This window comes from Mya arenaria, chromosome 4 (genome assembly GCF_026914265.1).
Source record: "Mya arenaria isolate MELC-2E11 chromosome 4, ASM2691426v1".
NCBI classification, from domain to species: Eukaryota; Metazoa; Mollusca; class Bivalvia; order Myida; family Myidae; genus Mya; species Mya arenaria.
In genome coordinates this window covers 82,069,050-82,096,665 of record NC_069125.1, presented here as the reverse complement: position 1 = coordinate 82,096,665, position 27,616 = coordinate 82,069,050, and the positions used below count along the sequence as shown (strand labels likewise).

General features: G+C 32.9%; 1 protein-coding gene across 1 annotated transcript in view; it reads left to right on the top strand.

Annotated features, from left to right (window-relative positions):
- LOC128232474 (alpha-(1,3)-fucosyltransferase C-like) overlaps positions 1-14,412 on the top strand; it is a 79,213-nt gene extending 64,801 nt beyond the window's left edge. The window contains exon 4 of the mRNA XM_052946045.1: positions 14,320-14,412. Within this exon, the coding sequence (XP_052802005.1) occupies positions 14,320-14,378 (59 nt within the window). The 3' untranslated portion in view covers positions 14,379-14,412. The remainder of the gene's footprint in view (positions 1-14,319) is intronic.
- The last annotated feature ends 13,204 nt before the right edge of the window (positions 14,413-27,616 follow it).

Genomic DNA, 27,616 nt, shown 5'->3' with positions numbered 1-27,616 from the left:
CCTTCGGAACATTTGTAAACCACGGTGCAATCTGGTTCATTCTGGTCGTTCTGAGGTGCTTTATTAAGTATTTTGAAATAAACATCAGGTAGTCAAGTATGCGTATTGCAACGTTGTCTGTTTTGTGTCAATATCATATGGATTCAGCCGAGTACTCGTATATCTATATTTACGCGCCTGATAGTCCATTTAACTCTGAATTTTACTAACCTGTGACGGATATCGACCGACACTTGTATCCGAGAACAAGGTGCTGGAAGACAAATATATGTGTATAACGGCCCAAATAGACCTGCAGTACTACTGTGAACATTGCAGTGTAATGGGGATTTGAACGTATGTACAAGGTAATATTATGATGCACACCAATTGCTTGGTCCGGGGTTGTAAGAATCCAATTCAAGCAGATAATAAGTGTCATCTTCAATGTTTCGATATACACTTTTGCAAAGAATGGTTGTTATTGGGTTGATTGTCAAAACAAGAAGTGCAAAATGCATTGTTTGCACAATATCACAGACGGCGAATTTTTTCACCACATTTTCACAGCCCATTCCTGAACGTAGTAGTCTGGGTCTGTTTCAGCATTGATTCAAACCCGCCACTACTAAATAAAGTTGAAACATGCGAGAAATTTGAATTAGCTCGTGAGACAAAGACATTCTGCAGGTCACAACTATAATGGGTTGTACCTGCTATAACCCCGTTATTGCACTTTCGACACTTATTCATCAGAATTTATGAGGATGTGTGTACTGTTGCATTAAAAATCATAATTTGTTTATACTTTAAATGTTATATCTAATGTGCATGCCCTACTAAAACGGGCCAGTGTTTTTTAAGTGCCTATTTGACATGAACAATGATGACCTTAACCCTAAACTAAAAAAAAAACTTGAAAGTTATTTATACGGCCGCTTTTTAGAGTCATGATCGCGCCATGGATTTAATAAAAATAAATACCCTGTTAAATACATCTGATAAGTTCAATTCAAATTGACGAAAGTTGTGCATTGATATATTAACGCAATTGCATGTATTCAGAAAGTCTCTGACGTGTGGCTGAACCAGTGTTAAAATGACCATAGTGAAGAAAGTGAAATTTACTGATTAGTTAATTAAGATATTTCGCGCTAATTGTACAATATGTAAACAGTGAAGGCGTGTCACATTGGAACTGAAATATATGGATTTCAATACAACTTTTGAAGAAGCGCAACATTTGGATTTTTTTACTATTATTTTGGTCTTTGAAGATATTATTTTAGCAAACTTTTATACAATTATCTAAACGAAAAATAGCTCATTGTGATAAGCATACAGATAATTCCCTTTCGAATTCCCAAAACGCTTAAAAGGGTAAAATGGCACAAATTAAACCAAACAAAAAAATCGGCTGAACTTAATACTGTTTTAAGGGACTTAAGATGTATCGAGCAATTGGGGCCGGAGGTCTGTAAATGGTACATGATAAAGCTGACGTCACAGTAATCTTGGACCCTTTTTTATTATCGAAGATTTAATCGGCTGGCAACGCGATCTGATTATTTTTGAAACTTATATATCGCCCATGTGGATTTTAGTCTTAGCAACAATAACTGTTTATTCGTCGTATTGTTTAAAATTCGAAAATCATATCACGAATAACGTTTGAAAAGTGAATTCTTCGACAGTGTATACTTTTGAAATTCTTTTTCGGGCGGATTCATCTTTCATAAAAACGTGGTTTGAAATATTCATTTCAATTTGAACATCATAACTATTGCATTGAAATTGTAAAAAATAAAATAAAAAAGTTCATTCAATAAGTTTTCATAGAAAACATTACCGATAAAAATAGGAAGATCAACCATAATTTATGTCCACTGCCTCATGGGTTTTAGACCTATTTGCGTCGAAATGAGAAATCCTGAGATGAATTGTGCGGCTTCTGCAGTCTGCTCAAAACTACATGTAATCATAACGAATGAGATTTCGGCGCATCACCTTCTGCTCTTAAGAAATGTTTTGATCAGTCCCATTGAAGTACCACAAAGGTTTAAAACAAGCTTTACACTGAAGAGCTGGCCGGAAGGATAAGTATTGAAAATGTATCTGTTCACAAACTTTGACATTGACTCATAGATGTGAGTGCGAGGTTGTTGCCACACACTTGAAAGTGACGATAATACAAATGGGGGCAATTACCATAAAAATATAAAAATGAGTCATTATCACCATGCGGTTGTGCGGCATAGTTGTTTCGCAAGAGACCCTGCTTCGAATCCTAATCCCGAGTGGAACTATTGCTTATCTAGGAAACATAGTATACTGGATATTTAATATTGGCATCGTTTAGGGGCCATTTTGAGTTTTCGGTTTCTGACTTATATTGTCTGAAGGTTGCAACTAAGTTAATCTTATCACTTTCAGCTGTTAAATAAAGCTTAAAAAGGTCATTGCTTGGGTTCGCGTCTAAGTCCTCACACTAAGTGACCGATATTCTATAATGTAATAATTAAGAAAACCCAAATTATTTTTCTTATAAAGATTACAGATAGCTGAGAACCTAAATGTTGAGAAAATGCATATATCAAGGTTATGAAAAAAATATCATTATATCGGTATAGAAGCTAGAAGCACATACTTGTGCAATGCACAAACCCCCCTTGACCTGCAATCACGCCCACTGCTTTATTTTAAGAGATTCTATCGACATTTCAAGATATTTATGGTGTTTTTCACATTTCAATTTAAAAGTTAACTACTGTGTATTCCAAAGTAATAAAACATGACTTGCATGCACATATATCCTTATATACTCGGTTTTAAAGTCATGCTACAACACATTTAATTGTCAACATTTAAAAACAAGTATCTCTAAGACACAAGTATTATGCTATTCTTGAAAATGTTAACTCTTACTTACGCTTATATAAAGGCAATTAAGTATCCATGAGTTATTTACAGCGACTAAAACATACATGATATGAGTAAAGGGTCTGGCATTTACAGACTATTCATTTGCATATGGTAGACATATTTCATGCATTACTTGTGAAGTGGTAATGCAAACAACACAATGGAACAACTCAATGAAGTCCGAATTCCTCGGTTTAAGTGTCAGCGGCCAGTCATTGTCAGACGGGATACTAGTGTTGTCTCTACGTCGTTCAGTTCAGGATTCAAGCGATTGACTGTTGAATGTTCGCAAAAATCATATTTTAGTATTCTTAGAATTGGACTTTCTTTGGACATTAAGCAAGAGAGGACTTCTGTGACATTTCATGTGTTTCAAATTTAGTTGAAGAGTTACTGGTCAAAAGATCTCGTTTAAAGATTCACTCTCACGCCCAAATTAGAGTAACCTCAATTGAAAGAAGTGTTTCAATTTATCAAAATTAAGAAATATAATTAAAATATATAATGAAGGACACCGTTTTAATATGAAACAAAGGAACATAAAACGGTATTTCTTTTATGAGACAATACTTGATGACTATTATTATCTTAGGACCCACCAGTCATTTATGTTTTGTACGGTTTTAGCTACTGAATACATGTTTATAATCTTGTTATAAGTAAGAAATATTTTCAATAAATGCATAATTTCGCAGTTCGTTTCGCCGATAATAGTTAACACATATAATTACACGGAAACAGCCAGTCATCTAATCATTCAATATTTACGCATCATTACGCGTTAAACATTAAAGTAACAGAATTAAACTTGTGTTTTACTTTTTTAAACCGTTTTTTTCTAAAGTAATATGCATATATGAACTGAACCTGTAAACCAATAAACAAGAAGTATAAATTGAAAATAAATAACCTATTACACTTGTTTTATTTCTAATGATTTCGGCAACATTTGTTGACAACGGAAATAGAAAAGGCTATTAATGGCCTTTATGATTTGAACACAATTTATGGAATGAATATCAGCAGCATGCACTCCTTACGCATTCCATAAAGAAAATATTTTACCTTTGATTAATGTTTATGTAGATCCAGACCAGTTAAGTAGCATTAAAATATGACAGCTTTTGTATATATAAAATCACAGATTTCGTTGGCTTCAAGACAAACATATCAGTTTGCATGATAAAATAATACGTGCAGGTACATAAGTGTATAGTTTTACTCTCAAATACAGATATTGTTAAATTAACCACCAAAACCTGTTTTAATATACTTGAATTCCGATTCAATGCTTTGTACAAGTAGTTAAGTGATAATCCTTTTAGATGTATCATAGTTTCTTAGCTTAAAAGAGTCATGTAAATAAGAGTAATTATCTTTTTTAGAATAGACTTAATTGTTTTTTATCCTTTATTAACAATGTCAAGATATGTTGTTGTATTTTTAGTCTCCTGTAATTCAATTTTATGAATGGATGTGCACTGAACTCTTAAATATTTGTAGTTTATGTTTTGTCATGTTGTGTACATATGATACATGAATAAACTATAAAACTGCAGTGAAAATCATTTATTATAGCACATTATAAAAAAATATCAGATAACTGTTGTGAGTCACAATTGTTCAATTACTAACTAAGATATAATATATACTTTATTTAGCTTGCAACTCCGAGCATATTCATTTTATCTGAAGTATTATATCCGAACGTATTTGTAAGTATATGTACCTTAAATGGTTTTGAAATGAACTGTTCCCATTTATATAAGTATATAAATATAGAACACGGTTTTCTGTAATATAGAGACGAAGCACATGCGACCATATTTGCCATTCGTTATTCGCAAATAGTTGCATCAGGTCCGTCACCCTTGGTAGTGACTGTAGGCCAAATTGAAACTTCCTCGACGTTTGGTTCGAATGTCCAATTAAGCATTTTAAAATACAACTATTATAAATTATATATTAGCACTTTTGTCATTTGTGTTTATTAAATTTTCAATAAAATAACTAATACAACTAAAAAGAACATGCCGTTCTTATAGTCTGCAAAGCATTGAATATACATCAACCTTTGGGCGACACGAAAACACGGAACGTACGCTTATTGCGAAAATATTTTTTTGAGGGAATTTCGGAATCTTTAAAATTGAACACAATTTACTTTTCTGTTAAAAAATATTATGTTCTTTACATTTATGAATTCTTATCTCAAACATATACCTATGACAAGAAAATTATTGATAAAAATTTAAATGTATCCCAAAGGTTGTTTTCAAAATATACACACTTTTTAAAAATTCATGATTTTTCCTTAAATGGTATTCCTGCTGATTAGTGCTTAATGACTGAACCTTTTTTAAAGCGTTCAAAATCGTTTGCAAAATTGTTTTATTATTTTAAAAAATAAATTGATAGAAAAAAACACAATTACTTTTGGGCGACACAACATATATCCTATGGGCGACACGAGTCTCCCAAAGGTTGCATCAAAGTTACCCAAAGGTTGGATTGGTCTAAATATATATATATATATATATATATATATATCACAATAATATTTTGCAAACGTGGAAGTATAAAATTTAGCAATATTTAAAAGTTACCAATTTAAGTACTCGTTAAGCAGTCACATACGTTTTCTGCAAATAAATGAATTGAGCCCGAGCAACAGACATATTTATCCAAATTACCCTCATATGGTTCATCGGTGACACTTCTGTAACTTTAAACTATATGGCGTACATTCAGTATCAAGGAAATAATTATTTCTAATGATAACGATCATTTAACTATCTTTCATCGATGACCCTTCTGTAACTTGAAATTATATAGCGTACTTTCCATATCGAGGAAAGATCTTAAATTACGTGAAATGTAATACCTTAAGAAAATGTTTATACGAAATGATCTAACACCAACGGTGTAGAATATCATAAATGTTACAAAAAGTTTACATATTGCAATATGTGTTTCGTGACTATCTATCTGTACGTAGTATGTGCGTCCGTGAGTCCGTGTGTCTGTGCGTCCGTGTAAACAATTCCTTGTTAACACGATACAGCCTGCAGTTTTGATTGCATCTCGATGAAACTTTGACAGTATTTAGATATCCATTAGAGCTCGGTTCTTCTTGTAAACCAGCTAGATCTGTCTATGCATGCCTAGATTATGGGCCTTGAAATCATTAGATAATGGGCCTTGATAGTATAAAAAAATGCTATTGTGTTAAAAATGCTTGCGAACATGATACAGTCTTCAGTGTTGATTGTATCTTGATGAAACTTGTACAGTATTCAGATTTTCATAAGAGGTTGGTTCTGTTCGAAAACCAGCCAGACACGCCCATGCATGCCTAGCTTATGGGCCTTGAAAGTATCCTGAAATCAGTGCATCTGTGACAATTGCTTTTGAACATGCTACATTTTTCAGTTTCTATTGTATCTTGATAAAACTTGTACGGTATTTAGATATCAATGAAAGCTTGGTTTCTTTAAAAAAATAGCCAGATCCGCCTATGCATGCCTAGATAATGGGTATTTAAAAGTTTAAAAATTGCTATTTTTTAGCTTAATCTAGGTAGCAAGGTGCATATTTCAGTATTTTATCAGTTTGTGTGTTTGGTATGGTTATATATCGTATATTGTCTTGTATTGTTTGTGTATCGTTGTGTTTAGTGTTGTGCTACGTGGTTATTGTCCCCTTTGCGTTACTGCCTTTACATATACACATATATCATTCCGTTCTGAATCATCATCGACGCAAGTCAAGAATGTAATTGTAACCGTTGTTACTATTTATTTTATATTCGCTCTTATCATTGAGCTGAAATATTTAACTAATTTATTTAATATTTGCACTCATCTTTGAGCTGAAATATTCTTTCATATATAATTATTATTTAGACGTGCCTGGTAAGTTTATTACTTATATTTCCTAGAATGTGTTATGTATTTAACCGCGAAGTCTCCCTTGATATTTACCGATCACTGTCCATTGTCTTTGTATTTTGTGTTATTAATAATATGATAAGCATATACTTTTATATGTTTTATTATATGTTTAAGGTTTCATTCGACAACGTAAATAAATATTCGAACTCCGAAGTTAAGTGGTTTCGTATTTGTTAACCCACACTACATCTATTTTTAGTTAAGTCTACATGAGCAAAGTATATTTTTAGCTTAGTTTACTTTTAAAGTCACAATTGCTTGTGAATGTTTGTTCAAATAATGCCCCTGGGGTCATAACTGGCCATGCCCCTGGGTTGACAGATATGCTTAAATTGGGAAATGTTAATAACCTTTTTGTCTGAAACAGCTATGCAGATCCTTGCTATTTTGAACAAGGCTTAATTTAGTGGTCTACTACCATAGTCGTTCAACTTATGCACCTTGGGTCAAAATTGGCACTGCCCTGGGAGTCACAAGTTGCATTACACATTTATGCAAACTTACGTATATATTAAACAGTTAAAAAATTGCAAGTATTTTTCATCTTCATTTCTAAACATAACATTACAATGATGATCTCGCACACTTCATAAGTGATGTTAACCACACAAACCCAGCCAGTAAGGATAGGCCCTTTTGGGCCTCTTGTTCCTTTAAAGCATGTGTCATTGCAATTTTTCAGGTATAAAAACATACTATTAGATAAGTTTCGGTAATTTAGGACTATGGTTGAATAGTTTCCTCTGTAAATATGTTTTCTTAATATTTAAAATCTTAAGTGATGATATGATCATAATTATTGTAGCAGTATTGAAAGCTGAAACAGTCGCAGGATGTGGTGTATTTACAGATGTGACGTTATCTTAAACGACTTTATGTATATTATTGAAATGAGAATTGGCATTTTATATCTATTACATAGAAGATGCATTCTCTTAACTAGACCTTAAAAAGTTGTTGTATACAATTGCAGTCGAAATATATCTCTAAACACGTGTATAATCAGGTAATTGGGGAAAGTAAAGACCAGATTGTAGAACGAAATATGTAGAAAACCCCCAGAAAAAGTCGAAAAATGTTGCAACATTGAACATTTACCGTATCTAGTTCAATACCAAAGATAACACATCTGAAATTAGAAGTATAGTATGGTAAGAATGAAACTAATTTTGGCAAAAGTTACAAAGTTAAAGTTTCAAGTTACGTTTGGGTTACTTCTGCGTTATTTATGAGTAACTCCGTCATATTTACAGACCTGCAACATTACTACGAATACGTTTCACACTATATAAACTTTTTTTACACCCATTTCGTAAGTATGCACGCTTGTGCGCATTCATGTTTTCAGTATTTTATTTTGTTTGATTTAACTAAGTTTTAAAACAAGATTAGCATTGGTTTCTAGTTTCTTTCTTTTGTATATATCGATTTTAGATGTTAAATAAGTAATATGTAGTTTTATGGGGTTTTTTTGTGTATGCTATAGTCTGTTATAACTCATATACTGAGTGGCAATGCATATTTTAATGTATATTTAATAGGTGATGTATATATGGTGTATTGATGAGACTTTAATAAACTATCAAATATACTTTTTAAAGTGTGCTGGGAAAAGAAATATATTTTATAGACAATCGAATATTTATAGAAGCGATAAGTCGGATGAACATAGGATTTTACTTAATGCTGCCAGGTCAGAATATAAAACATGTATAAGAAAAAAAAGGCTTAACTATGATAAGTTACAGACTAAAAAGCTTGAGCAAGCTAGATTTAAAAATGCTAAATTATCTTGGAATATGCTGAAGCAATCTGCTGGTATTCAGAATGCAAATGTCACATTGGGTCCTTTTGAGCAGTATTTTAAAAGTGTTAACAACCCAAATAGTATGTTTTTTTACGCCAGGTGATGATGTAGTTTATTTTTTGGAACGATATGGAAAAAAAATGAATTTAGTGTAATGTTCGAAGAATTAAATAAACCGATCAATGTTGAAAGTATTTCTAAAGCTATTAAGGAATTAAATACTAATAAAAGTGGCGGTCCAGATATGCACTTAAATGATTTTTTTATTCACGGTAAATCTGTACTATTACCATATGCAAAAGTTTATCCAATTAATTACATCTGATAAAGAAGACATATTAAGAAATCTTAGTATATATGTTTACAATGCATTTTTAGTTAGATCAGTTGACATGTATGCGTCCTAATTATTGCATGTGTATTGTGATCTATCCGTTTATCATGTAACGTTTTGTAATGTGTAGTTAGTTATAAATATTTACTAGTTTAACAAACATGTATGATATACTTTTACATAGAAGTACTTTTACATAAGTGAGTGTTCAGCTTTATTATTTAGTAAAACAAATTCGAAAGTGATAGTTGCATAAATGATGTATGCAAATACTTCTGGTGAAGTATCTCTACCTGAAACAAAATAAGTACGCTTTTAAAAGTACGCATGATTGCTTAAATACGTATTAATATTTATTAAATATAACTTTTAACTTCGACACACACTTTCTGTCTGTATTGTTACTAGACTGAATATTTGCACACAGTGTTCATGTACAATGATTCTCTAAATTTTGTTACATTTACAGTCATTCTCTAATCTTACCTGATTCAGGTATGACTATTACAAAAGTGAATTTTAAAGTTTAAGTGATTTCCCTTAGGCTTCTTATAGTTTCGTTTTGTATATGTTGTCCGCGAATGTGTTTTAAATGATATTACAAACGTGAAAATGCAGTTGTTGATAGCTGTATCTAGTTTTAAAACCAAACATATGTGTATACGATAAAGTTAATGATGAATCATTATGGCCCTAACCCTAACAATAACGTGAAAGTACAACCAATAAAAAATACAACCAGGAAAACCGTTTTGCAATAAGTAACCTTCATTAACTTATACACTGTAGGTTCAAAATACAGAAAAATGATACCAAATTTCATCCACTCTTTAACTGAAAGAAAAATACTAACTGCAGTTATAAATAATAATGACAAATTGTACGTCTACTAAACCTTGAACGAACTTTGAAATGCAATCTGATGAAATTTAAAACCATTCTGGTATGATAAGTTCGTATTGGTGTTTAATAATATTAAATCATCTTTGCACAAGAATATAAAATATTAATGCTAACAAAAACAGTACGTTTATTGAAATGTATAGGATTCACTTGTAATACTATCTAGAAACTTTTTGTTTTATAAATAAAGATGTTGAAAAAAACAGATATCATTTTTCATGATCATTTGACTACGGTATATAAGTATACTTTCCCTATACACTTATTTAACAAATATTTACTTTCGGTTTCGACAAACATACAACAACTGTTTTATGCGACAGATTTCGATATGTCACTGCTGCTTTAAAAGTACTTACTCGAAATATGCGCTGACTTTTCCCTTTTTTGTTCAAACATTTCTTAAAATTTAAGATTTTGCAAAATCGCCTTTGATGATTTCTGTGCTGCATATATAACTTAACTCGACTTGTTTGTGATTGCGCTCCACAATATTAAAGTAACACTTAGGACCTCCGTTGTTTCCTTTTATGATATTATTTTTGTACCAACGATAAATTATTTCATTACAAACGGGTCAACGTTAGGTCTTCCTATAGACGCGAACATTACACTATGTGTGTCAAACAGACCTACTTTACACGAGTAGCTCTTATATATGCTGTTCTTGGATACCTTTTATTGGTATGTTTACACATTAAAGGCACTATGAGATATTTGTGATTGGCTCCATTGACCCTTTTTTCTACAATTGTTTTGATAATAATTTTCGTGTTAGGTTGTTATCAAGTCTTGTGGTTTTACGCAATGCCTTCCGAACAAACTTACTTCACATGCGATCAATTTTCGATCTGACCTAGATACATAAAATAAATATTGCGTAGATATTAAAAACGTAGTTAACACTAAGATCCCTAACAATGACTCCAGACTCATATATTTCAAAAGGCTGGGAAAAAAGGAAATCTATATATAAACTGAAGTTCAAGAGTCTATGCAACTTTTATAAAAACATTTTTTACAAATAACATCTGTTTTTGGACTGCCCGAAAGTTCAACCAATATGAAATTGCCTAAATTGATTCGAAACAATGGTTATGTTGATGCTAACCGAATGTTATTATATATACAGTCACGAAAAACCGATAAGATACTTTGTTGTTTCATTGATAATATTCTACAGCGTTTATTCAAAGTACAGAAGAAAAAACAAATTCCATGTTTTGTAAAAATTATCAGACACAATTTATTTACGAACAGATTCAACTGCACAAACTCTACCCAAAATAATGTCCCTCTTCAAACTAACTGCACTATCATTCATGTTATTGACTGAAAGAATCACATGACTTTCCTTGTTTCTAATCAACGACCTTACAATGAACAAACCATCTTCAACATGACTATGTTTTGGTTCAAGTATACCTATTGTGCTTCACAATTGCCATTAACAGATGCAGTGATGTACAAGTCTGATTTTGCAGGGATTTTAACTAATTCTGCAGCATAAATTCTTGAATAAAATTAAAGATTGATCAATATGCAACTTTACTTTGTCTATTTTGGTCTTAAGTATTTTAACAGATTGCTCTGGTATTTTTTCAAGGTTTAAATTCCCAACTTTGTTAACTTTTGGTCCTAACTTAGGTACGATATATATTGAATGTTGTGTCATTTTTCGACCACTTAGTGATGTTTAGTGCTGGAAAGGTTTTCGACCCTTTTTCCTTTTTCAAAAAGGAAAGTCAATTTTTATTATTTTTCATTTAGTTGTGTGATTTTACCCACAAACTTAACACTTTTCGAATAACAATTTGATAGTTGAGAGATTTTGTGTTCCCAATTCATTATATACACAAGCGTTTACGCATTAGCGTTTCCTTGAGCGGTAAACTATCAATTTCTTTTTAAATGTCCTTCTTTATTATTCATATATTTTTATATAGTCGGAAATGATGCTCTTTTTTGATGAAATTTTCAAAAACTTGTAACCGCATAACTCTTATAAGAACTCGACCTGAAAACTCGATTTTTGATGTTGAGTATCCATAATGAAAGGTGGATGTGCCTGTCTGTTTGTTTTTAGAGATATAAGAAGTGATACAGTTATTGCTGTGTTTCTTGATACACCTCTCTGCCCACAAATGGATATTTTGCATGTCACCATTTAGTTGCTGGGCCGCAAACAAGGGATGACGGACAATGATATACATGGTAATACCATCTGCAAAAATACGCATTGGTGAGTTTAGTACACGAACGATATCATTTATATAGACATAAAAGAGTAAGGGACTAAGGATTGAACCTTGCGAAACTCCGGCAGTTTGAAAAGGAGAGCTTCATGCCATATGCGATCAATTGATTTTGAAATGTCGCAGAATACTGCTCTTACTTCTTTACCCTCATCTAGAGAGAGGCAGAATGATTGTACGATAGATACAAGCTGATTAACGGTGGAGTCCTTTGGAACAAAGCTTGAATGAAATGGTGTTAGGAAGTCGTTATTACAGCAGAAGTTGAACATGTATTTTCTTATAACAATTAACATGGATTTTGGACGTTAATTACGAACATCTAGGAGATCTGTATTTTTAAAAATGTGTGAACTTGTGCCAGTTTCCACTCGCTATGAACTTTAACAGAACAAAACTAGTTATTAAAAAGGTATCGAAGGGGCTGTGCAATTTCGGTTGTTATCTACCTTAGAACATGTCTGTTTACAAAATAATGTTCTGTTGCATTGCTAGTCTTTATAACCTTTATGGAGTCAAGAACATCCTGACTGAAAATATTAGAATTCTACATTTAAAAGACATCAGAGACAACGGGAAGAGGTCTATTAGGTATAGTAAGAAGGCGCTGTGATTGAAAAGAGTTACTCAGAGGATTTGTTGTGTCAATGTTTGGTTCGTTGATACCGTGCCAACATGGATGAGAGGGGGAATGTTCTTGGATATGGATGTAGGCCTTTGAAATAGTTTTCCAAAAGTCTCTTGAGGAAAAGGTATCTTCCTGAAGTATCGAAGCAAGTTTGTCGTTACGTATTTGCATGGCAGTTCTTACGATATGGTTGGCATGATGGCGTTTCGTCCTATAAGCTCGCATGTGGATTTCATTTTTCGAGAGTCTGGCTCTTTCATAAGCTCTTTGTTTGACGAATTATCGTACGAATTTCATTATGAAACTGAAGAGGGAGGGGTCCTGAGTGCGAATCGTTATAGACTTTGACGGTTTACATGATGAGTGAAACTATTAGCGTACATATCGATATTTGTGTGAAAACATGAACTTCAGTCGAAGAATGACACAAACGATCGGACTTTTACACAGTACCCTCGTCATTTCCAGACCTTTTGTTTAAATATTGATCCAAATGTTTTGTTGAATTTCAATATGTAATTAATAGGTCAGTTATAACGAACTAACTAATCTAGAAATGTTTCCTTTACACCACATTTTAAACCATATCTGATGTTGAAACTAAGAATAAGTAAAGAGGAGATTATGAGGCTTCGATAAAATGAGTAACGTCACGGATGACTTGTAAGAGGTTAAATTATTAAATGGACTGTTGATCTGTTGTCCAGATATTAATTTATTCAAATTGAGGTTAAAATCTCCTGTAATGACTATTTCATTTATATCAGTATCAACCGCCAGTGATATGGATTGGTAATTGATTCGATTACATATGAAATGGGTTTTTTTTTTCGTAGACTGTGGCCTGCAACAAAGATTTGTTTTTATAATCGATTGTCACCGATTAAGACACATATTGAGCAATTTCAAATGAGTGTAAACATAATAAATACTGTATAATGTAGATAGCTAAATTATCCCAATCAGTTTACATTTTGATTCTTTTCGCGATTTTTTAAAAGTATTACTAACTTAAAAAATCCTTTTGTAATCGAGTTTGCGGTTTTACAGATTATTATAGCATATACAACACACTTGTTAAAATTCTGTCCTTTGTTTAAATGAGGAATGTCGAGTTTTCTCACTTTTTGAATATTAATATGAAAAACTACAGAAACAAGCTCAGTAGCCGAAAGTTAAACATAAACCCCGTTTAATGGCACAGGGTAAACGCCAATGACATATAACACAAAAAGAAACAATCACAAACCAAAAATATAACAACAGCTCAAAACTTTTGAAGCCTTTTGGAGCTAAAAAGGAACGTTTCTAGAACTGCCATGGAATGTGGTCGTTTACTCACTGTACTCAAGTAAGAATTCGAAATTGATGCAAACACGAACAATATTCAATTATCTGATATATTTTAATTTATAACGTTGTTTCTCTACATGATATGACATGCAAAAAAGATGTTTTTATCTATTATTTTAGGATCACACTCACGTGTCCATATAGCAAGTTTGGTAAAACTCTCTTTTTTATGATTTTTTTCCCAGAGGACGAAACTGTGGTTTTGCCATTGAACAGCGTGTCTCAACACCTCTTGCCCAATTGAGATGCCGAAACACCTTTAAAATATTTGTTATAACCACACAATTGGTTAACAGGACAATAATTGTTTTATTATATGGCGAAAAATCCCAAAGATATAAAAAAAAGATAGAAATTGGATATTTCTCGTATTAATATCAAGTAAACAATTTAACAAGATTGTAGTCAGCTTTATGTGCATTCATAGTCTTTTAAACCCATGAAAATGTTTTAATTGTAGGTGAAAAATAGTTTTCTAATTTAACACATTACAAAGATTGAATATGTTTGTCGTATATAATAAAACAAAACAATCAAACTTATGTGATGAAAGTATAGTGTTTTAAATCTTAAGGTAATACATACTTATATCAGAAAGATATTTCATCCAGTTTAATAAATATGGAAAAGTCACAAACATATGGGAAAAAAATTGTTGTATATTTGTCGTATCTTAATTAAGACCAAAACTAAACAAAAGGTAGGAAATGTATTGGACACGCATGTTATATAAAACTACAAAAGTTTATGACTACAGAATTAAAGTATTTATTGCAATATTTATGCAAAAGGCTACAGAAACATGCTCAGTAGCAGAAAGTTTAAACATAAACCCGGTTTAGTGGCAATGGACAAACGCCAAAGACATAGAACACAAAATCACAAACAAGAAACATAGAACAGCACAAAACTCTACAAAAAGCACAGTGCATAAATACTGTATATATATAAAAATAAAATAATTGGTATGTTTATCAAGAATTGTTAGGTACCGCCTTGGAACGATCAGTAAAATGTAAATTTACTGGGGGTTTAAACCAGTTTGTGTGCACAACCTCACTCTTGTCCCAACAATCCCGAATAAAGTAAAAATGTAAATGGTAATCTTATCAAAGTATTCATTAACGCCTAAGACCTAGAATACAAAAACATACAATCACAAACCGGACACATTGAACTACACAAAACTCTACAAACTCAGTACACATATACTATTTAACATAAAATAACAAACAAGGGGTGTTTATCAAAGATTGTTAGGTACCGCCTTGGAACGGTCAGTAAACGTAAATTTACTTGGGGCTTAAACCAGTTTATGTGCACAAACATCACTCTTATCCCAACAACCCTTAATGAAGATAAAACGCAAAAGGTAAATCTTATCAAAGTATGCATTAACTTGAAGAAACTTATCAATTAAACAAATAATAATAAACGAAAAGGTTAACCCCAAGTACTTCTATGATTAGAGATCCCAACTGTATCTGCAGACGGAGGGAAACAATTCAGAGCACCTAATGCAATTACTTTTCAAAGATACGATGCAGTCATCGTTAGAAACTAAAGAAATCACAAACAGTCTGCCTTATAAAATAAACGGTTTTAAACTGTGTGATCAAGTTGAAAAATGAGTAATATTTACCATGTCTACATCAGAGATAATGTCTACATTTACAAATTATGTTGTCAAAAAGATGGATCTTTGATGCAGCTTAATTAAAGCTAAAGAAGTTTCAAAACTTTCGAAATTTGATATTTTAACTATCAACATCAGGTTAAAAATATATTTTAGTATGAACTAGATATGGACACATGTGCAAAACAGGAAATATCTTAAAACTACACTCTCACAGATTTACCATTTTTACACCTTTTTTATGTACAAGGTCCGAAGTTTGATAAAACACTTCTCGGGGTTCTGGTTTATTTATTGTGGTTATTTAAACCTATAAACATAACATTTATTATAGAAAACTAGAAACATAATATATTTAAATAACAGTATCATTTACCAATTGGTTAAAAAGTAAACATATTGAAAACTTATCTTAATATTATATTGTATAATTATTAAAAAAATCGTTTAGAAATTTTTTTCAAGTGAGGTTAATATTTTTTTTAAATCATTATGTAAAGGGTACAAAATTTGATTGGTTGGATCTCCTTTCACAAATAAAACAGGTCTTATAAATGCAATAGGCAATCTGGCTTAAAACAATGTTTACAAGATATTACTCTCCAAAGCTGATCATGGATATCAAATCTCTACATAAAAAAAACTTGTATTTGTACCAGCTGGTAAAGCAGCTAATAATGTAATCACAGTTTGACGTTTAAATTATGTTAATACTATTATTGAAGAGTTACGATCTTCTAGAACCTACATTCCTAGTGTCACGTAACAGAGTTACTATAGAATGTGACGTAATACGTTATATTTAAGATATAATTAAGATTTAATTAAATGGATATGTGTCTACATACTGTATGTTTAGTAATGTAGGGCATATTTGATTGTCATTTGAATATGAAGATGGTTGACAGCCGACCTGGTACAAATGTACAAAATGGTCATGTTAATTACAAAAACGTGTATTCCTGTGGTTGTAAAGCTGTCATAGGTAGACAACAAATTAGTATAAAAGAGATGATTTGGGATGTGAAAACAGAGTTGGGATAGGCAAGGCAAGGAGAGCGGCCTTGGGTCCTTAATGGACGGCAGTTAGGATGTGGGATTACCTTAAATGTCATGCTGTATTATATACTGATTATTATACTTAGAAAGAACGTTGAACAATAAAGACTTAGAACACTTGAACAGTTGTTGGTTGGTTACTGAACGAACTATCACGAAAGTTAAGTGAGCGTTGGCATTACGTGACACTAGCAAACTCGATGAAGAAAGTGTTATTAAAAATCATATTGATTCTTATGCTAAATTTCAAGTTCTGTTGAATGATGGTCATGAAAACATTCCTACAATACACTGGTTGCTTAAAATGCATAAAAATCCGTATATATCACGATTTATTGTTAATTCCATTTCATGTTCTTCTAAACAAGTTTCAATTTTACTAACATCCTGCTTAACTACTGTTAAGTTTCATGTGAAAAAACACTTAAGCAAAGTTTATGAGAATTCTGGAATAATCTCTTTTGGCCTATCAATAATTCTTTAGATTTAGTTAATGATTTTGAAAATAGACGGTATAAGGTCTCAGCGCTTAATACTTATGACTTTTCAACGCTCTATACATCTATCTCACAATCTTAAGTTACAAAGTAATTGACTCCTCTTATTGAGAAAAAACTTTTGCGAGCGAGACAACTACTTACATATGGAAGGGAATATTCGCCAGGACATGCATGCTGCTAAATGACAATTGCATATTGCCATGTGTTATTTGATGTATGTGAATCACATATTCTTGCGTGTAAATGGCAAATGCATCCATTCTGTGCCATCTTAAAATGTTTATGCGAACAAGTTCTTATTGCTTTGTACGTTTTACTTTGTGAAATTGATTAAATCGTTCCTCCATTATTTAATACTGACACATGCATATTAACATTTAGTTGTTGCCCGTTGTTGTTGTTTTGTATATAGGTCCCTGTTGTAGGTTTCATTCATAAATCTGACAAATTGATTCTTACTTTTGCTATCTGTACTTGCGTAGCTGTGCTCTTTGATATGCTGGATGTTAATATACGTATATATTTATTAAATATCAAGTAATAGTAGTTTAGGCATTAAATGATTGAAAGTTATGCAAGGCGAAAACAATACTAAGTAAGCACTAAGCAACATGTAGTTAATTAAATGGGCCTTTACCATTTGTAATTGTTATTCATTTAACGCTGGGAACCAGAATTTCCGACAGTTTCCGTAAAATCGATGAACCATGCACGGTGTCTTAGAAAAAAAATACCAGACGGATTCGACCACAACCAAACAACAAACCGAAAACAATCAAGAAACAGTATTAAGTTAAGCTCATTTGGCAAAAAGCATGCAATTTAATTGTGACTATAATGTTAAAACCTAGTCAGTAAGAGAAATATGTTCACTACCAATAACACTATCATAAAAAACTATAAACATTTCGGAATAGGACCCCAACTCGGACAGTTGAGAGTTTTCGTAAAAAAACTAGATTAAGTGTGGATTTAAGTAAACGACAGTGTGTATTTTGACAGGTGCTTGTTTACATAATTACGTCAAAGATATCTGTGTACTACATATGGGATGAGGGTAGAAAATACAGGAGTTAGAAATTCAAGACATTGTTCGGTTTGTGACCGAGTACCAAGAACTTAGGTAGAACGGTATCACATATTTTCGTAATTATATTTATTATTAATATTACCAAATTAAGCCACTGATGCAAATAATCTGTCTGTTCATAGCCATACATGATACACTGACAGGTTATGCACCAGTCAATTGTAGTCATTCTAAAATGCCGTCCAGGCTCTTTATTTAATGATGGTCCAGGCTAACCATCATTAAAAAAAGCCTGGACGGCATTTTAGAATGACTACAGTCAATTGCAACCATGGTTCCCCATGTCCGGGGGTATACCAGGGAAATTTGCTTTGTTTTTACCTTTCGGGTGGCACGGCAGTGCCGGGTGAATGCGGTGGATTTGTCTTCGCTTTAAATATAGCTGGAAATGGGCCATACCTAGGGTCCCTGGGGTGCTGGGGCATTTGTCAGGGAATTTACCATCTGTTCGTACCCGCAGGGCAGGGATTTTAGCCGGGATTTACTGGACCGAAAGTCAAAGTCCCCGCTATTCCCCGCTATTCCCCGGACCTGGAGGGCCGCGGTTACAAATGACTGGTGCATTGATAAAAGCACTGCAGTGACACTGTATGACAATTGTTTTGTTTGTAAAACTAGTTCAAAAGCACTGTAATTTAACATTGAATATACATGTATATCTTTTAACGAAAGACCATGGCTGTCCCACACATTCTTAACTAAAGCACTATAGTTGGACTTTAAATGGCAATCTATCTTTAAGTAATTATCATAACTGATCAGATTCAAACCAAAACTGGTATAGTCAAACAAATGACCATTTATCTTTATATTGTTGACTGGAGCTGCCCGCAATGTTCTAAAGCACCATAGTTTACCAATTGTAAATATATTTTCATACTGATGATCATAGCTTAAAGACCCGTTCTAAAACATTGTAGTTTGACAGTTGATCGTTTATCTCTATACTTATGACCATAGTTGAGGGACACATTCTAAAGCACTGTAGTTTGACTGTATACCTCTATACTGGTGATCATAGCTGGGGGACACGTTTTAAAGCACTGTAGTTGGTGAAGGCTGTCCATGTATAAATCTATACTGTTGGTCATAGTTTAGGGACACTTTCTAAAGCACTTTAGTTTGACAGTTGACCGTATATCTCTATACTGGTGATCATAGCTGGGGGACACATTCTAAAGCAATGTAGTTTGATATTAGTGATGGGAATCGGACACAAAACTTACTATCGATAATCAGTTTATGAAACCGATCAATGATCGATTATTAATCGATTTATTTATTATTTTATTATCTTTTGCCATCACATTAAAGATACAGTACATGAACCAGTTTTAAGCACCAATGTTCCCTTAACCAATATTGTTTGTACATTTATTTGTTTAAATACCATAATTTATTCAGAATGCAACTTTCCTTTAGTGTTTACAAGTTACTATGACAGAACATGAGGCCACAGGCTCTAAGTGTAGTCTTACATTTAGCATTGTAAACTAACTTTTCTAAAAAAAAAATTAATTCTTAAAATATTCTTTTTATTATTCACTCAGTAACAAGAATAACAACAAGCAGTTGAATATTCTATATGATTTGCAAGGAATTTTCTTTCAAAAAACTGAGAAAACTAAATTGTTTCAATAGTAACATGGTATGAAGTAAACTGTAACATGTTTTATAGAAGTTGAGAACCAATCCTTTCGTTGTTTAATTACAAAGAAAATTTGAAATAAGGTCTGTAGTGACTTACTGCCTTGTTTAGAATCTGACTAAATAAATTAGAATATAGTAACACCTTTACATTTCAACATTAACTAGAATTAACAAGAAAAAGAAAATAAGTCAGTAGCGACTTCGTCCCTTGTTTCCATAATCGATTGTTCTAATTTCACTATCGATTGTCGCCGACATAGGTCTTTCTGATCATTTATCGATTATAATCAATCATCGACACAACACTAATCTCTATACTGGTGATCATAGCTGGGGGGGGGGCACGTTTTAAAGCACTGTAGATGACATATGACCATTTTACTGATGTTCATTACACATTTTAAGGTGCTGCTGTTAGACAACTGACCGTCCATTTCTATACAGGTGACCATTGCTAGGGGATATGTTTTAAAGTGACCTGCTCATGATTTGTTAAATGCACTTTTTTTAAAATTAATTCCGAAATAAAGGGTGGAAAATCATAAGGAGTGTTAAAACAAAAATACCAAATGCTGGAACCCTTCAGCAAATGTTGCTATTTGCTCAAATATCGTTTTGATGAACACAATTTTAAACGCGTTAGTCATGTTAGCACATGATATTATGAATGTTTCCTTAACAGGTCAACATATTCACCATTTTTGTTAAAGTTCCGGTGGCTGTGTGAACTACCCGGCTGTTTTCTACTGTTTTCTTGGTTTCGAACCCCACTTAAACCGAAATCTTTGAAGAGTTGGTCATGACTACCTGGGGTATCTAAGAAGAGTTGATCATGACTACCTGGGGTATCTATGAAGAGTTGATCATGACTATCTGGGGTTTCTATGAAAAGGTTATCATGACTACCTGGGGTATCTATAAAGAGATGATCGTGACTATCTGGGGTTTCTATGAAAAGTTGATCATGACTATCTGTGATATCTTTAAAGATTATAGGGTGTAGTGTGATGGTCCTGGACAACTGTGTAACAGGTATTGGAGTTTTAAGTGAAAAATGCCAACTTGCCCCAAACCTTGAACTGGACACCAACAGCCTCCTTATTCTTCAAATGGTCAGCATTGTTAAAATTTTACATGTTCATAAAAAACATGTGTTTTTGGGAAATTAAGAAAACAAATACACACTACAGCAAAAAAAATAGTGATCAGTCAAGTTTGTGGAAAAAAAACACAAAAAAAACCATTTCACCTTAGCTGTACACTGGGCTTTTTTGAAGGTCAGTCAAATATGACTGCATTTTAACCTTTTATTGTTCATTTAACTAATTAAGACAAGTATCTGTCAGTAAATGCAACGATCTTACATAAATTTATTAAAATAATTTGGTTAAAAAGCAATGATTGTACATAATATTGACTTTTGACCATAAAGAATGTTTTACTATTAATAGCATTATCAGTGATTTCCTGGTATTAAATACAAGCAGGAATTGATATAAGAGGGGGTGAATAAGGGCACAACCTTTTGACACATACCTCTCCCTCAGAGATGAAAATTATACAGTTTTAAATGTTTGCAGTGAGGCTCAGGGTGATTTTAAACAATTTATGTGCATGGTGCATATTTAGCCTATTTTATAACCTTTTTACAATATTGACATAATAAGCAAGTTGAATAAATTGCACAGATTTAATAACATGTAAATGCAAAACTTTTTATATAAGTATACAAAAACATTGGCTCTGAAACATAACATATCAAATAGTCTTTGTTTAAAGCTGCTCTCTCACAGCCGGATCGACTGATTTGACATCTTTATTGTCTTGAAATGAGATATTTTTTGCTAAATGTCTAGAAAACAGTGATATATATGACTGCTGTCAAAAGATCAGTTTTTCCAATAAGATGGGTGAATGAAAAAAGGTTCTAAGTGACATTAAATATAGAAGCAGATAGAACCTTTCTGCTTTCACCCCCTTGAATTGATAATCGATGTTTTATGGCTACAAAAGTTACTTATAGACGCTTTGAGAAAATTAAAATTTTCAGCAGTTTTTCACACAATTGAGATCTGTTCTATTGTTTAATCTTAAATGAAGGGTGCTTTCGAGACAAAACATGCAAAATAATGAAACAATATAAGATCAACAATGACCCTAATTTGTGATGGTCAAGTGTCTGACACAAAGCGTAATAGTATTTACAGATCACATGCACAAATAATGATTTGCAATGCTAATAAGTTATTGCTGAATTTTAGCAGGACCCTGTTACATATGTGTTGGACTGATATATCAATCACTAAATATTAATGGTATAAGGTCAAAGAATTAAAGAGTCATTATGCAGAATAACCACTGTTGGTCATGACCATCACCTTTGACCAACAAACTTCAAAAACAATACTGGTCATGTTCTGGTCAAAGATAACCTACCATTAATCTTTCATGGTCTGAGGTCAACCTACAAAATGTATTTTCAAGTTATTTACAAAAATAAAATGTGTCTGTTTGCAAACATATGCTAGTGCATATGCCCACTGTTTTTTTACAATAGTGGCAAAATACATATAAAATACATTTAAGGTCAATAAATCAATAACACAATGCAGCCCAGCTTTTTACATAACAGATTCTCTGCAAGCCAAGCTAAGGTAATTCCATCCAAAGAGCATACAAACTGTCAACAGCCGGTTGAAGAGATTTTCCTTAGGAACAATCCTGGGGATTCATTCACTTCCTTCAGTCAGAGTAGAGACGTTTCAATCTGACAGCCTGTAATTTTAATGTATTCATTTGAAAACTGTTCATATTCACAATGACTTTTTTTTAAAAAATCCATTAAGTGATGTTACATCAAATGTTACCCATATACAATTAAATGATCAAACAGACTATCATTAAACAGTAATTTTACAGGTATGAAGCTATGGCGTTTACAGCATTTAAAAAACAACAACACATTTATAAAACAAATGAATTTACTTGGTCTGTATATAATTATTTATAAACTAATATGTTTTTAACAGGTTATTATTTTTAGTTTTAGATACAGAAATGTTGATGCTGAGGTCTTGGAAAGTTTATTCTTACAAAAGGAAGAGGTGCAAAATGTATGCATCCATAGGCAGATGTCATTCTGTTGATATTGTCATGGCTGCTACTGTTATCCTGGACTCAACGGCGTGGTCAAGTGTTGATCCAAGCAGCAAGATATCTGCCATCGCTGTGGAAGGCTCTGGGTGAAGGACGGCAAAGGTCAATGACCAGCTCCTAATAGCAAATTCAATTATAATTAATAGTATGAGATGCATTGTTTATTTAACATGTACATGGGTATATAATTTAACACTACATAATAATGCACCAGTCAATTGTAACCACGCACCCCCCCCCCCCCCCCCAGGCCCGTGGGTATACCGGGGATAGCCGGGGAAATGGGCCGTGTTTTTACCTTCCAGGTGGCCCCACAGTGCCGGGTGACTGCGGTGGTTTTGTCTTCCCGCCAAATATAGCGGGTAATGGGCATTACCTAGAGCCCCTGGGGTGCTGGGGCATTTGGCGGGGGTTTCACGAGCAGTTTGTCCCTGCAGGGTGAGGACTTTGCCCGAGCTTTGTGCTGGACCGAAAGTCAAAGTCCCCGCTATTCCCCGGACTTTGGGGGGGGGCGTGGTTACAATTGACTGGTGCATTATCAACACACATATCCGCCAACTTTCAAGAACCAGTTGACCAAACAGCATATGAGATGACTAGGGTACGAACTGACTTAGTCTAAGGTAAGAGTAGTTTTACTCATAAAACGTCACACATTGATTTCTATCATTTGTTTTTTTTCTATACTGTGTTCCGTGTGCAAACAGAAAATGTCAATAAGAAATATCCATCGAAAAGGCTTTTAAAGCTTGTAAAATTACCTTTGCCTACAGGATATATCCCTGTACATTAGTCAGTCAGTAGTGTATGTTCTGTAATTTCAATCGAACGATCTATTCGTTTGTTGATAATAACTCATTTGAAGACAAAACTTCCCGTATCATCATTTCCAACGAAAACAACACAAGTTCGGAAGTAGACGGGTAAGTTTGGACTCTCTCACCGTTTAACCCACGGAAACTGCCGAACACCTGAATTTGCTGTCGAGAGTGGTCTCCCGTATATAGTAATTTGCGCTAGAATTTGACAATTTTATTGGTTCCCTGTAATGTTATAATGCACTTACCAGAATTAAATTTTTCGTTGTACTGCAAATTTACATATGTATTACTGCCGTGTGTGTTGGTTTATTATTTTTGCAGGGAAATTGTTCTATAAAAATGAACTAAGTGGCTGCAAATATGAATAATATTAAATCCAAAAGGCAGTAACAATCAAGTTAAGAAATACGAAAGATCCACAAGGTAGTTAATTGCTCGTTACATTCAGTAGGCGCAAAGGAAAACATAGAATGCAGTTATGAATAGTATAAATAAACATGTAAATATTGCAGTAAGCAAAAAAAAGGTTGAACGCACTTGTCAATCACATGCAAGAATGAATGATATTAATGAAAGGATTGTTTCCTTAACAATAAGAAGCAAGAAAGATGAATTGCTTGTACATCAAATGTAAGAAACTAAAGTGCAGTTGCCATGTTGCAGAACGCATATGCAAGTTAATAACATCACAATGTCATTTAGCAGTATGAATGTCCTGGCGGATATTCCCTTCCATACTTACATGGCAGTTAATGTTAAAAAGCTTTTTTTACTAATGATCGCTTAGATAAATATATATATTGTACATGCACAGATGTCATTGAAGTTTTAAATTTTGTACTCAATACTTCTTTTCTAGAACTCGGTAAATGTTTATATTAGCAAACAATTGGAATTCCAATGGGTGCCAATTATGCACCTTTACTTACTGAGCTCTTTTTATACTGCTATGAAAGTGAATATATGTTGAAATTATCTAAGTCTGGAGATCTCACTCATGTTAATAAATTCAATAGCACTTTTAGATATATTGATGCTATCTAGTTTAGATAATCCTGTGTTTACAGATAATATTCAATCAATATACCCTTCGCAATTGCAAGTTAATAAATCTAATACATCCGTTTTAAAAGCATCCTATTTAGATCTGCAACTCGAAGTAAAGGAAGATATATTGAGTATCAATCTTTATGATAAACGTGATGATTTTTTTTTAAATAATTAATTACCCTTCTTTAGATGGTGATGTTCCTAGTTCATCATCATATGGTGTTTTTATTGCATAGTTGATAAGATTTGCTAGAATATGTAGAGATGTAAAAAAAATCAGCTATCGCAGTAAACCTATGACGGAAAAACTTCTAAAACAGGATTTCAGATATTATAAATTAAGGAAAACTTTCTCAAAAGGTGTTAATGGTCATTATAATCTCATATCAAAGTACAATAGTAGTCTTAAATCGCTGATTGCTAATAGTATTGCTCATCCCGATTTTTATGTTGATGTTTAAAGAAAATTCGTAAAATTAAAATGTTTCAAGCAGGTAGTTGGGCAGATAGACTCAATGAATTACTTGGATTTTATTTAAACCGTGGATATAAAGGCAATATTATGAAGAGCACTTGCCTTCTAGTTTTTGAAGATGAATCTATGATCACACAGTTTTAAACCTTTTATTTTATAAGGCACACTGTGTGTGATGTTTATAGTTTCAAATAATGACTGCATCGTATCCTTGAAGTGTTTTTGCATTAGGTGCTTTGAATTGTATTCCTCCGTCTGCATATAGAGTTGGGATCTCTAATCATAGAAGTACTTGGGGTTTACCTATACGTTTATTATTATTTGTTTTATTGTTAAGTTTCCTTAAGTTAATGCATACGATAAGATTTATCTTTTGCGTTTTATCTTTATATAGGTTTGTTAGGAAAAGAGTGATGTTTGTGCACTTAATCTGGTTTACCCCCCCCCCCCCCCCCCCCCCAGTAAATTTACATTTTACTGACCGTTCAAATGCGGTACCTAACAATCCTTGATAAACATACCTAGTTTTTTGTATATAGTATGTATGCACTATTCTGCTTGCTGAGTTTTATGCTGTTTGTCAATGTGTCTTGTTTGTGATTTTATGTTTTATGTCTGTGGCGTCTATCCAATGCCATTAAACCGGGTTAATGTTTAAACGTTTTGCTAATAAGCTTTTTATTTAGCTTTTCGCATCAATATTGAGTTAAAGTAACACTTACTTGCATACCTATACTGTTACTGTCGATGGTACGGCGGATTGAACGTCGACGTTGTTATTAAGTGATCTCGTTTGTATGGTGATGCCCCTAATATTTGCCAGTCGTATACCTTTATTCCGGTTCTCTTTTCTTCATTTTATGTGTATTGTGAGTGGCTGCAGTTCATTTTGAGCAAGGGTGAACAGTTGGCTTCATGCAAGTTAAATTGGTAAATAAGAAACAATCGATATGACTGCAGTTTTCTTAGGCCGTGACTAGCTGAACCGTATACATCATCATAATTTAAATGGTCAAAAATTGGCTCGGGGATATCAAAATTAAATAAGTACAAAGAGAGCTGGATTTTATACCTTTTGTACCATTTAATTATGTCCTTTTCAAAAGGATTCAGCTGATTTAGAGAGGCCTTGAACTTGTTATGATATAACACATGAGAAGTATTGCCTTTGTATAAAGGAAAATTCGTTGTATCAACGCTGGTGTTCCGATCAAATCAAAGGAGATACCAATCTCTGGGAAAGCCTGAGACGGGTATCAAAATGACTTTCCGGTTGGTCATAAGGAAAAGCAATCTTAACCTCTGGAAGAAAATAAATAAGTTAACAGCCTCTCTACAGTTTTTATCTTTAATTAAATGCATACCTGTTTTATCTACTACTACTTCTACTACTACGTTTACTACTATTACTACTACTACTACTACTACTTCTACTACTACTACTACTACTACCACCACCACCACCACCACCACCACCACCACCACCACCACTACTACTACTACCAAGATGCCAAAATGCCAATTCCATAACCAGCACAATTTAATATAACAAAACCTAACTTTGATATGTTAAAGATAGTAATATTGAAAACAAGACACAGGTTATAAAGGTTTCAGAGTAAAAAAAGAAGAAAGAAAGTTGTATTTAATATACTCGATACATAGTAGCTTGACTTTGGATAAGTTTATTGCGGGCGTTTTCACTTGACGTTTATCTATTTGCGAACAGCTCTTTGTGGATGGCATGGACACAGCAATATATATCAATGAAATAACATAGTGCAGTGAATTTCGCAAGAAACCAATTGAAGATAATCTACCTGGATTTATGTATAAGGTAAGATTTAAATTTTGTTTTTTGTAAGACTTTTATGTTTATAAGTGATTTTCTCAGACACAAATCAATGTATTAAACAATGGTGGACGCACTCTCATTCGTATCTACGCATACATCAGTTGATAAGTTCGGTTTGTCTAGAATATCATTATTTTAGTCCCTATGCCATTCGTAGACTTTATCACTTATAATGAGAAATACATATACC